Source organism: Nipponia nippon, unplaced genomic scaffold (assembly GCF_047370975.1).
Source record: "Nipponia nippon isolate SJK-2023a ecotype South Korea unplaced genomic scaffold, ASM4737097v1 scaffold_16, whole genome shotgun sequence".
NCBI lineage: Eukaryota > Metazoa > Chordata > Aves > Pelecaniformes > Threskiornithidae > Nipponia > Nipponia nippon.
Window position 1 is genome coordinate 1,148,284 of NW_028262332.1, and position 12,385 is coordinate 1,160,668.

The 12,385-nt window shown below is 58.2% G+C and overlaps 2 protein-coding genes across 15 annotated transcripts in view; one reads left to right on the forward strand and one right to left on the reverse strand.

Annotated features, from left to right (window-relative positions):
- The first annotated feature begins 1,125 nt into the window (after window positions 1-1,125).
- On the forward strand, window positions 1,126-4,549 carry LRRC26 (leucine rich repeat containing 26). The gene is made up of 2 exons (XM_009476479.2): window positions 1,126-1,876; window positions 2,848-4,549. Exons 1-2 carry the CDS (start codon window positions 1,333-1,335, stop codon window positions 3,126-3,128), a joined length of 825 nt encoding a protein of 274 aa, XP_009474754.2. The 5' UTR covers window positions 1,126-1,332; the 3' UTR covers window positions 3,129-4,549.
- A 1,143-nt stretch (window positions 4,550-5,692) lies between these two features.
- Window positions 5,693-12,385, reverse strand: part of GRIN1 (glutamate ionotropic receptor NMDA type subunit 1) — a 39,965-nt gene continuing 33,272 nt past the window's right edge. For 7 of the 14 annotated variants that reach the window (XM_087752842.1, XM_087752836.1, XM_087752838.1 and 4 more), the window contains one exon: window positions 5,693-7,400. In XM_087752842.1, the coding sequence (XP_087608968.1) occupies window positions 7,332-7,400 (69 nt within the window). In that variant the 3' untranslated portion in view covers window positions 5,693-7,331. Of the gene's footprint in view, window positions 7,401-7,446; window positions 10,571-12,385 lie in introns of those variants that run through there. The other 7 variants (XR_015703679.1, XR_015703678.1, XM_087752829.1 and 4 more) reach the window with 7 other exon arrangements.

The window sequence follows — 12,385 nt, forward strand, 5'->3', positions numbered from 1 at the left end:
CTGCCTGCTGCTTCTGCCCCGGATTTGGGAACACCCTGGTCCTGGCCTGGGGCGCAGGCACGCGCTGCCTTGCTGCCCTTCCAGCCCTTTGGCTGTGGGGCAGAGGTGCCAGGGATTCCTCCGTGACCGTGACCGCTGGGGTCCCAAATGGGACAGGAGCTGCAAGGGTGTGAGTGGAGGATGGTGTCTCTGCCCCAGGCCCCTGTGCTGGGCTGCGGGTGGGTTGAGGTGCTACTGGTCGTGTCCCCTGGTCCCTCGGTGTCCACTGAGCCCTGCCAGGGGCGGTGGGTGCTGGGAGGTGACGTCTCTCCTCTCCAGCCTTCTGCTGTGGGGCTTCAGGCAGCTTTGAAACTGGAGCAGGTGTAAACAGGGTGGAGGCAGACTTTGAGCTCTCTTCAACCAGCGCTGCCGTGCTGGGGTGAGGGTAAACAAGTTTTGGGCAGCAGCAGACCGGTGAGCTCACCTTTCCCACACCTTCTCATGTGGGGGCTGCTGGGTGTCCCCCAGTGTGCACACAGATGAGTGATCCTGCTGGGGAGGAGGAGGGTGACCCATGGGACTCACATCCCAACCCTCCTCATTTTGGCATGGCTTGTGGTCTCCTGCCAGGGTCAAAGAGAGCCTGGCCAAGGGCTGGGCTCAGCGGGGTGGCCCATGGCTCCCAGCAAAGCTCCCCAGTGAGGACCTCTGGGCATGGTGAGCCAGCACAGAAGATGGGGTTAGACCTGCTGATGATACGACTTAAGCTTTGTCCCACCCCAGCCAGCTATGGGGGTCCTGGGTCCATACACCCCTCTCTACAGGGCTGGTGAGGCAGTACACCCATGGGGGATGCCCCATGGGGAGGATGGAGGCCAAGAGATGGGTCTGGCTTTGCTTTTTTCCAGCTCTCCAGCCTGCAGCACACACAAGAAGTTAATCCCAGACCGCACAGAGCTGGCTGCTTACCTGGCTGGAGCAGTGCCTGGCAGAGGGAGGGACGAGGGCACGGCTCCACACCTTGCCAGCGCAGGCATCACTGCAAAAATATTTGCTGAAAGAAGTGCCGCTCCACCCCAAGGAAAACTGAGGCCGGGAGCGCAGCCCGTTCCGGGTTTGCAGGCGGTGGGTGGTGAGCGGGGGAATGCGTACAGCTGCAGGGAGCCGAGCACGTCCACCCGCTCCCCTTGCAGCCAGGCACTGCCTGGCACATTTGCTTGGCGCTGCTGGGCTCACCCAAGGGTGCCAGGCAGGGACGGGTGGCTGGGCAAGCCGACAGGCACTAGGGATCCTATCTGTGGGAAAATCCTGGCACCGGAGGTCAAGGAGCCCTCACCGCCTCGGTGGGCAGCCATGGGCTGCTGGAGGGGCCCCAGCACCGTGCTGGCCTGCCTGCTTCTCCTGCGCCCGCTGCCCTCGCCAGCCTGCCCCGCCGTCTGCCGCTGCTCCTCGGGGGAGGTGGACTGCAGCCAGCATGCCCTCCGCGAGGTGCCGCAGAGCCTGCCGGCCAACACCAGCACCCTGTGGCTTGGCTACAACTTCATCACCGTGCTGGGGCCACACTCCTTTCCTGCCCTGCGGGGGCTGCTGCTGCTCAGCCTGCCCCACAACCGCCTGGAGCTGATCCACAGCCAGGCGCTGGTGGGGCTCGGGGTGCTGCAGGAGCTGGACCTCAGCAACAACTACCTAACTGTGCTGACGCCCGAAACCTTCCTGCCCCTCACCAGCCTGGCCATGCTCAACCTGGGCAGCAACAGGCTGGGGGAGCTGGAGCCCGGGGTGCTGCATGCCCTGCCCCAGCTCCAAGCCCTCTTCCTGAAGGACAACCCCTGGGTGTGCAGCTGCAGCATCTGGCCCCTCTGGCACTGGCTCAGCCACAACAGCGAAAAAGTGCAAGGTGAGTGCCCGGAGGACCGTGTCCCCAAGCCCCCCACCCACTCCACGACGGCTGGTCACCCCGTTGGGGCTGAGGCAGGATCCAGTACCCTGGCTGCCAGCTGGCCGTGGGCTCGTGTGGTCGGTGCCCGTGGGGGTTTGGCGAGGTTCCCCAGGACCCGTGCTCAGGCCATGGCAGCTCCTGTGTTTGCTTGGGTGGATGCATCCCTGAGTCTGGTCCCTGGTGCCCACCCTTGGTCACCAGCAAGGATTGCCTGCAGAGGAGGGCTGGGCAATGGTCCAGCGATGGGCACCCAATGCTGTCCCCAGCAGTGGCACCAATCCTGCCACAGTGAGGGCAAGGCGAGCTGGGCAATGGGCACCTGCGGGGGCAAGATGAGCCTGTGTGTCAGGGTGGGCATCACTGCTGACTTGGCCAGGACTCAGTGCCTTTAGCCCCTTCCCCAGTGCCTTCATGAACATGGGTCTGATCCTGCATTTCTTCCCCCATGAATTTCGGCGAGAGAGCTCTGCCAGCAAGGTCTCTCCCTCTGCTGCCACCCACTCCTGCTTGCTTCCAGCTCAGGTGCGCGCCTGTCATTCGTGCTGGCTGGGACCTTCTGTGGCATCTCCAGGCTGGCTGCACACTGCTCCCCATCCCTATCCCCTGGGAACCAGGCCCACCACCTTGCCTGCCCCATCTACCATCCTGCTCCATCCTATCCTGCCCCAAACCCATTTTCCAGTGCCCTCTCCAGCACTGCGCCCACCTCCCCATCCTGTCCCACTCCCCAGGGCGCAGGACGTAGATGAGCCTTGAACCCTCACTGCTCCCCTTCTTTGTACCTTGCCCTGGCTATCTTGGTCAACCTGGCCTCTGTCCTCCTGCCCTGGTCCTGCCTGTCATATGCAGACCTGCTATCCCATCTGTCCTTGAAACCTGCCTTGTCCCAGCTGCCCAGTGTGCCCATCAGCACTGCTTTTCTCTTCCAGAGAAGAGTTTGCTCCTGTGCAGAGTCCCAGAGCAGCTGAACAAGTACCCGATCATGGCCTTCGGGAATGAGTCCTTCAGGCAATGCCAGGAGATCTCACTGTCTGCCCAGCAATACATTGTCTTCTTGATCATTGGACCCTTCTCCTTCATGGTCAGCATCTTCTACTGCACCTTCATGGGCTCCATCATAGTCGTTTACCACAACGTGCGCAGGGCATCCCGCTTCCAGAGGAGACCTCGCATCTGCAAGGGACGCCGGGGCAGGGTGACCAGGCTTTAGCCCCAGGTGGGCTGTGCTCCATGCCCTTCTCCAGGTGTCTGCACCCCACTGTTGCAAACATTTCCCTGTAGACCAGTAAGAGGATGCTCTGTTCCTGGAAATCACTTTTCTCCCTCTTCCCAGAGACCCCCGAGACGATGCCAAGCTCCCTCTGCCCCATTGCCGGGGGGAGCAGCCTCCAGCTCAGCCCCGCTGCAGGGCATGGTCTGACCACAGATGCTCTCAGTGTTTCGGGAGGCTCCCCCAGGCCACCCTCAGACCTGCACATCCCCTTCCCAGGGGGGCCAGGTGATCCTTCTCCTCCAGCTCACCCTGTCCTGCTCCTTCTGCTGCCCAGGGGCCTCAGTGTGCATTTGGGGCTGCACCGTATGCCTCCGTGTGCCTTTTGGTGCATCCTGGGAGCCCCTGTGTGCATCTCAGGACACACCATATTCCTCCGGGTGCCTTTCAGTGCACCCCAGGAGTCTCCATTTGCCTTTCGGTGCAGCCCAGGAGCCTCTGCCTGCCTTTCAGTTTGCCCCAAAGCTCTCCTTGGGCCTTTTGGTGCCCCCAACACTCCCCCTTTGCCATTCAGTGACCCCAGCAGCCTCAGCGTGCCTTTCTGTGCCCTCAAGACCTCTTGGCTTGGCTTTTTGTGCATCCAGATACCATCTGTTTAGCTTTTTTGTGTCCTGACAGGCGTTGGTTTGCCTTTTGGTGTGCCCCAGAGGTCTCAGTGTGCCTTTTGGTGCACCTGAAGATCTCTGGGTGCTTTTGGGGCACTCCAGAGCCTCCCTGGGACTTTCAGAAAGAACCAGACCCCTCCAGGTGCCACCCAAGGACAGGGCAGGTTGCAAAATGTTTCTTTTGACAGTTTTTTTCCTTGAGACGGGGCTGCTGGTGCTGAGAAGGCTCAGCCAACAACCAAGACCTAGGATGAGGCTAAGGTTTAGGGTGAGGGCTGGAAAGAGATAAAGCCTTGAGCTCCAACTGATGGGGCTCAGCAAAGGGGCTGCCAAAGGCTGGGTGAGGCTGCACAGTGGTTCCTCCCGCAACAGCTTTTCCCCTAGGCTAAAGCTCATCCAAGGCCAAGGTCTAGGATTAGCTTAGTGATGGGAGTGGGGACAAAAAAGCCCGTGTAGGTTTGCAAAAAAGCCCTTGTTGCTGCCTCACCTCCCATTGCCCACAAAGAGGGGCTAGGGCTGCCCCTGCATCTCCCTGCCCTGCCACCTCCTGCCCTTCCCTGCAGAAACACTTCTCTCCCGCATTGCATGGAAATGCTTGGTGAGCACACTGGGAGATGGCCTGGAAGGAACTGGAGCTGTGCTCCAGAGGAAAGCACAAGCTGGGGTGACAAAAGCATCTCTCAATGAGGAGCAACAGTCCTTTCTGGCATGAGTTCTTACCCATTGCAAGGCGATAAGAGCCACAATGAGATGACTGTGGCCACCAGCCTCCCCCTGTTTGCTCAATCTCTTGCCCATGCAAGAGCTGCAGGACAAGCCAGGGATGTGGCAGGGGTCAATGCATCCTTTGGCAAGCTCTTGGTAAGGGTTAAATAAATCATGCAGAGAATAAACCAAATGTCACCTCAGCTGTGGCTTGCTCCTGTTTTTATTTTCAAGAGAGAAACCAACCCAGCATGCTGCCACACTGCTTGATTCCCACTCGGCCCTTCCTGTGGTGCCTCTCCCCAGCGAGGGCTGTGGGGGCTGCGGGGGCTGCGGGGAGCTGGTGAAAGCAGCAGCTCCTGCAGTGCTACCAGCCATGCACCCAGGACCTCTGTCAGGATCAGCCCCTTGCATGGCGCCTTTCCCAGGAGCAATCCCAGCTCTCCCAGACCCTCTCTAGTGACAGCACTCAGTCCTTCCTGAGAAGCCCTGGGCTTCCCATTTGGAGCTAAGACCTCGCTTGTCATCCTGCATGGCCGCCTGAGCCCCGCTCCTCTTTCCAGATGGTCCTGAGGCTGAGACCCCCATGGAGGTCAGGCTGGTGGTCTCAGGACATGGGGGGCATGCTGTGGATGACTGATGTTGCTTCAGTTCAGCCCAGGGGAGCTGCCTCTCTGTTTTGAAAATCCCTTGGGGCACCTCCCTACAGATGGGCTGATGTGCGGGGATTTCCCCAGATGCCTTCATCCCTTCATCCCCTGGTCCTCTGTTCCCAAAGGCCAGCCCCACGGGCAATGCTCCACGCTGGCTCCCAGGAGCCAGGGAACACAGCAGTGGCAGGGGACTCTTTTCCCCTGGATGGAGGTGGGTGAGAGCCAGCTGGCACGGTGCTGGCATTTGGACAGTTTCAGACTGTCCCCGTCCCCCTGCTGCCAGGCCTGTCCCCCCACACTGGCTGTTCAGGCTGTTCATCAGCCTGGCAGCCTGGAATGGTGATGTCCCTTCCTTCCCAGTCTTCCCTGAAGCTCCTGGCCTTTCTTCCTGCTGGCTTCTCTGTCCCTCCCCATCCCTCCAACTTTTACTGCTTGTAAACCCTGCAGCAGTGCTGGGTGAGGCTCTGATTCAGCACAGGGCTCCCTGCCAGCTTTGCCAGAAGGCAGAGACAGAAAGAGGCACACAGCACTGGAATAAACCACTTCATGTTCCAGTCTAGACTTTACTGAGCTCTTGCAAAAACTTGGTATTAATGTTACATTGACGTATAAAGTAGAATGGGTCCAATTTCTCAGCTGGAGCAAGTTGAAGTTGATGGAGCCACTGCAGTCAGTGGGACGATGCTCACAGACCTCAGCTGCCGTCTGAAAATCCTGCCTGCAAAGGCTGCCGACCCTTGGGGGAAGCCCCATCTGCTCGGCTGGGGCAAGGAGAAGGCAGTTCATGCCGCTGGGGCTTGGTACCACGTTGCAGGTAGGTTTTCTGCCTTCACAGGAGGCGGGATGCGATGTTGCCTGTGCCCGTGCTGTAGCTGCTCATCACCAGCCTGGCTGGTGCCAGATGCTTCCCCAACACTGGTGTCTCTGTACCCGCCCACAGCGCCCACAGGGAGGGTGCTCGGGGATGCTGACACATGGGCACGTATGCTTGAGGGGAGGAAAGTGTGAGGAGGATCGGCATCAGCTTGGGTTATTTGGTTCCCTTCTCCTGAACTGGGATGTGGTTTCCATGTCTCCAGGTTCAGGCAGATGCAGCCACGTCAGCTGGGGCTTCAGGGCTGCCATGGGAGCTGCTCGCAAGCTTGAACTCCAGGTGAGTGTGGCAGGGAAGCTGCCGGTGCCTGCTGAGGTGCCCTGACACTGCAGGCAGGCTGGGTGGCCGCTGTAGACGCTGCAGCACACAGCAAGCCGCGACCGGCCAGCAGCATCTCTCCTTGCATTGCTGGTGCTGAGGCAGTGTGAAGCTTGGCTAAAGGTCAATGCAACCATCCAGAGCCATTCCCCATAGAGATGTTCCTGGCCAGGAGAGCCATGGTGTGAGAGCTACATGCTGGCCATGGCCAGGTCCTGGGGATGTCTTCTGTGCAGGAGAGGTAGGGAGCCAGGATCTTGGCTGACAGCATGTTATGAGCTCCAGAGTTCCATGTTTAGCCCAGGAGCGTGGGCTGCAGGGCTGGGAGCACTCCTGCTACAAACAGACCATGCACAGGAGCCAAGTCATAGCCACGGGCTGATGGGAGGGAGGAGCAGGGGGTTCACCCCTGTGAGGAGCAGAGCACACATCTTCCAGCCCCTGCTGCAGAAGCACAGCAGGAACATGTGCCCAGCCTGCCAAGCCGCGCCTGCTGCTCCAGCCTCTTGGGACCATGAGCACGTCGCACTGGAGCCATCCGGGATGGTGGGAGACATGGAGCACAGGTCTGACGGGCCGTGTGTGTGCTGAGAAGCCTGAAGCCTGCAAAGTGAAGCACATTTTTGTAGTCTGGCACCAGCTCTTCCACACTACCGTGGGAGAGCAGGCACCATGTGCCTTTCGAAGTCCTTTGCCCTTGCACATAGCCGGTCAGCGGCAATACTGATTATCAACAGCACTGGTTGGAAGCAATTATCTCTGTACACTGAAGTCCAAACCATGTCCTGGTTCTGCCGTGCATTCTGGGGCACGAGCATGGCAGCAGGCCTAGGAAGGGAGGGAGATATACAATGAAGTCACTGTGTATGGATGAAGGATGCTTTCCTCCCATCTCACCCAGAAGAACCCATCAGTGTCCCTTGAAAGGCAGTCCTGGCTGTGCCTTCCTACTGTGTTGGGCAAGGACTGATGGCCCTCGGGGAGAAGGTCACACCACAGTGCTGACTGAGGGGTCGGAGAGGTTGAGCTGGCCGGTGATGTCGGTGGGATGATATTGCTGCAACACACAAATACACAGACAAGGAGAAAGAAGTGTTAGGCAGTTCTGGTACTTGCCCCCAGCTCTACTTACATCCCATGTGTCCCTACAGGTTATCTCTTGGGGGTGATGCAACGGCCCGAAACCTGCTGCTGGCTGAGGTCCCCTTCCCAGTGCAATCCAAGCTTGTGCAGAGGTCGGTGCAGACACTCTCCAAGCACCCTACAGCTGGGCAGGGAGGACGCCCAGGAGCGCGGCGCAGCTTCTGCAGAGTGCGGCAGCCGCGTCGCCTGCTGAGCGAGCCCCTCTCTGCTCTGGGAGAGCTACAAGACAAAGCCTGTGACTCATCAGCCCAGCCCACTGCTGAACCTGTGTTTGGAGGGTCTGGCTGGGTTTCGGCATCTCTGGTGCCAGATCAAGCTGTGCTTTGAGGCCAGGGCATTTCACCTCCTTGCTTGAATGACTCTGCTTTGACTATCCTTTCATGCAGGTGAGGAGATGTGCAGTGTGGTTGACTTGCAATAAACTGTAGCATGAATTGCTAGTGTGAAAATACAGCCTGTGTTGGGGATGTGGCCTGGATTTGGGGTTCTGTGCTCCTTGCAGATGGGGGGGCTTGGCAAACGCTCCCTGGGAGAGAGCTCCCTAGCTGCAGTCCCACCGGCAAGCAAATGGGGAGAGCAGAAATACCCTTCAACAGGCAAGAAAAAAAAAAAGTCCTTCCTCCCCAGGCAGGGATTTACAACTGGGCAGTTATTTTCTCCCTTCCTTCTTCCATACTCCCTTCCTCTCCCAGTTCCACTCTCCTAACTCCAAACCCTGAACTGGAAGCCCTGTCCAGCCCTGCTGTGAGAGAGGGTGGCACGGAGCATCTTGTGCTGCTGTCTGGGGACCTAAATTGGTGCTGGGGCAGGAAAGGGTCTCGGTGGGTCTCATGTGCTGCAGCGCGGACCCTCTCCAGTGACGTTTGCCCAGTCCTTGCACCACGCTACCCAGGAGCCCTGCCATCTTGCTGGGCTCCTGGGGGGCTCCTCTGTGATGGGATTTTACCCGTCTTGCGTTGGTCAGTGGTGACTGTGGCCCCCGTGGTGCTGCTGGCAGCTCTGGCACTGTGGCTACCCTGCGTGGCTCTACACCCTGCCTCCTGCCACGGGGTCTGGGGTCCCCCCAAGTGTTGCGTGGGGTCCTCGGGGCTGCCCTGCTCTCCCCAGTTTTGTGCTTCACCAGGACCCCTCTGTGGGGAGCTGCTGGGGCAGGGGCGGGAGCCAGCATGCTCCCGTCTCTCTGGCACACGTGCTGGGGACGTGCTGACACCCAGGGAGCATCTCACGGGATCATTCTTTCATTTAGGGGACTAGCTAATATTAAAACAGAGCCTTTGAGAAATTCCTTGCTGCGGCTTTGCTTTGCTAAGTGGCAACACCTCGGCCATCACCCACAGCCGAGGCGATCCTCAAGTTGCCCTGGGGGGAACTTTTTGTGGCTATTCATCAGTCCACCAAAAAACGCCCCTCTCTCCCAAAAATGGGTGCAGCCGCTCCCTCCTTGCGAAAAATTAGGTTTCCAGCTAAATGCAATCTTTCCTTTCCATACCAAAATGGCTGGGAGTCATGCGCTTGTGGGATGGGGCTTGATTCCCGCAGGGAGGAGAGGCGACTGGGAAAGGGGAGAGGCTGGGTGACTCACTGGTGGAGAAGAAGGAGGAACTTGAGATACAAAAAGGAATGGGCAGAAGAAAGGTCCTTTGTTAAATACCCTGCCTGAAGCAAGCGGGGAGGGAAAAAGCGGTATGTGCGTGTGTGTGTGCGTGTGCCTCGGTCCACGTGTACGTGTGGCTGCTGCGGTGGAAAGCTGGAGGTCTACCAGGGCAGGCTGGGGCGTTCTGGCCTCTCTGCACAGCTCTGGGGGTGGGAAACACTAAAATAACCAAGCAAAGTGGGGAATCTGGCCAGAAAAATTAAAATACAAGAGCATGGCTTTTGATTTGAAAGCATATCTCCTCCAATCACAGAGTTATCACAGGGTAACATTCTCATTTACTTGTTTTGTGTAGAGTTCATGCATGCAATTTTTAATAATAAAAATAAAAAAAAAAAAAGGAAAAGAAAAAAAAGCAAGAAAACTGTCATATCAAAACTATGTTAAAGTAGAACTAATGGTAGAAGCACATATCAGTAATTTAGGGTAAATTATGTTACAGGGATGGTGCAATTATCCCCAAACCAAACATTATAAAGCCAAGAAATTAATCAATATTAACCGTAGAAGAGACTCAAACATGTTAAGGTATGGAAGTGAAGTGAAGGCACCAAAAACTTTAAATGACAACCAGGAAGAAAATATAGACAAGAACTTAATATGTCTTTAAAAATGACTTCAACCTAATCTGGGCTCATATGGTAGTCCCTGGCTGGTGGAAGGTTTTCTGGAAGAATTTTTGGGTTTTGTTTTTTTTTTTTTTCAATTAAAAATTAGGATTCCAGCTAAATGCGATCTTGCTGTAGAAAATGTCAACTTTCCTTTAAAAAAAAAAAAAAAGTTGTCTTTGACCTACTTGTGGTTCTTTTGGGCCAAAAACTACATTCTTTTTCAGCCAAGAAGCGTTTGGCCTTGGGACGGCTGATCCTTCACTGAAAAGGTGACCTTTTCCATGAACCCCCTCAGTTCTCGACCAGCTCTGGCACCATCCCCATGGCTGCAGGGCGAGCATCGCCTCGCAGCGCCGGGCCCTTGCTTGGTGGTGACGTGGGACGTGTGTCATGCTGTGTCTGGGGGGGACGCCCGCAGGCTGGCAGTCTGACTCTGCGGGGGCTGATGACGGCTGCGGTGGGGGGGCTAAGGGACCTGTGCATCTCGTTACGTGTCTGTACGAAATGTGCCGGCTCGGAAGGTGTCTGTGTGGTTTATGCGTCTCACATGGCTTCTGTGGGGTTGCAGTATCGTGGGTGGCTGCGATGGATGGCAGTACGTCAGCTCTGCGAGTGCTATTCGAGTTGCAGGAGCTGCCTATGGGGAACACATGCATCTCCTCCTGGGGCGGTGGGGATGATGTGCCGCGGAGAGGCTGTGCAGCTCGGGTGATGGTGGGCGCTAGGACGTTCAGAGTGGGGTGGTAGCTTCCCAGGGCTGTCTTGGCTCCATGGTGCCAGCCTGTCTCTCTGGCACTCCTGAGGGACCATTCTGCAGGGCTGCAGAGCAGAATCCATTTTTAAAACTCCCGACAACGAAAAGGAAAGAAGCAAGGCCACCAGGTTTGCGTCTTTCGCTCGCTAGCCAGGAGAGCCCATGGGGCTGGGGTCAGCTTGGCCTTCCAGCCCCATGGGCTCTCAAGCCTTGCCCATCTAAGACCTGGTGTGGGCCCGCGGCTCTGCCGAGCATCATGAAACAGAGCGCCTCGCTGCTTTCTCGTCTTTACAAGGACCCCAGGCAACGTGTCCCAGCATGCTACGTACTCATGGGGCCTTCCACAGCAGGAGGGCATTGGGGTCTCTGAGCCAGGGCTGCTGCATGGAAGTGGAGGACACCAAATGGCAGGCTGTGACATGAGCTGGTGGCAGCACCCTCCTGCTGGCCGCTCACCCCACAGAGCAACCAGCAGGTCTGCCCAACATCACGACAAAGCTCGCTCCACCACGGGCCTCCTGCAATAGCCAGACCTTGGACCTGCTAGCCTCCGTCTTGGTTGTGTTGGCTTGGATGTTGGCCCCACTAGCCTGTTCTTGACCCAGTTAGACTTGTTCTGTGGGGAATGTGTCCTGGGACCCTGGCCACGTGGCCTCATGGCAGGCAGAAGACTGAGACAGGCTCCCAGGCAGCGGGGCATCATTGCCCATAGCTGCCTCGCAGATGCAGTTGCCCCCAAAGCGGGGGACACTTCTGGGATGAGTGGGGCCATCTCCCTCCACAACTCGCCTGTGAGCAATGTGCCAAGAAGAGCATGGCTGGGACCCAAAGCACGAGGAGCCCCATGCCGCGCTGGTCCCCATTGGGCGAGGGAAGGGGAGAGCACGGCTCCATGGTGCAGGTGGCCCCTGGAGCTGGTGAGCTCAGGGCATTGGGGTGCTCCTACCCCAGGACAGAGAGTGCTGTGGAGTGGTGTGGCATAGGGTGGGTGCCACACCATGGAGCAGGATCAGGCCCAGGATGCTTCCCCGAAGAGGGAGCGATGTGGGAGGTACCGGGGGTGCCACACGCCAGCTGCCCCATTGTTCCTGGGTTCTCCCCCTCTCCTCTGCCTGCCGTGGGCACCGGTCCCTCCAGGTGCCCACTGCACCGTGATGCTCCTGCTCTCCCAGGACAGGACCCCTTGGTTTCCTAACCATGGAGTGGTTCAAACACAACAAAACATGGGGGTCTACTCAGGACATGCTGAGGGTCCCCCCCAGCAGATCCTTCTGCAATTTTTTCTCCCCTTTTTTCTGTGCGTCCCACCTGTCCCTCCTCCTCCTCACTCTTCCCACCTTCTCCCCCCTGCACCACCCACGCCATGTCTGTCTTCTGTCCCCCGGTCGGGGCTCAGGCCACCAAGACACAATTGCAACCTTCCTGCAGAGCTGCTCGGGGGGGCAGCAGTGGGGAGGGGGGGACCTCAGACATGGGGGCATCACTGGGACAAGTGCCGCCCAGGGATCATGGAGGCAGCACAGGAGATGACAGGGATGCCCGTCTTCCCCATGGCTCACGTGGGATGAGTGGGGAGAGCGTAGGTCCCCCCCTCCATGCCTGCCAGGCTTCAAGGTGACAGTGAGAGGAGCACTTTGTGTGAGACAGTGGCAGCCGAGCCTGGCCAAGGGCTCAACTGTCCCTGGGGCCGTGTCCCAGGGGTGCTCCAGGAGCTTCTTGGGATGGAGCCTGCATTGGTGTCAAAGGCAGCCGCCTCCATTTCGCATACAGAGCCGTGGCCCCGAGACCCCCTGTGGTATCGCATGCTGCTCCCCGAGGCGCCCCGAGCCTGCGGCCGGGGTTGGGCCATCCCACCGCGGGGGGCCGCATCTCCCCACGCT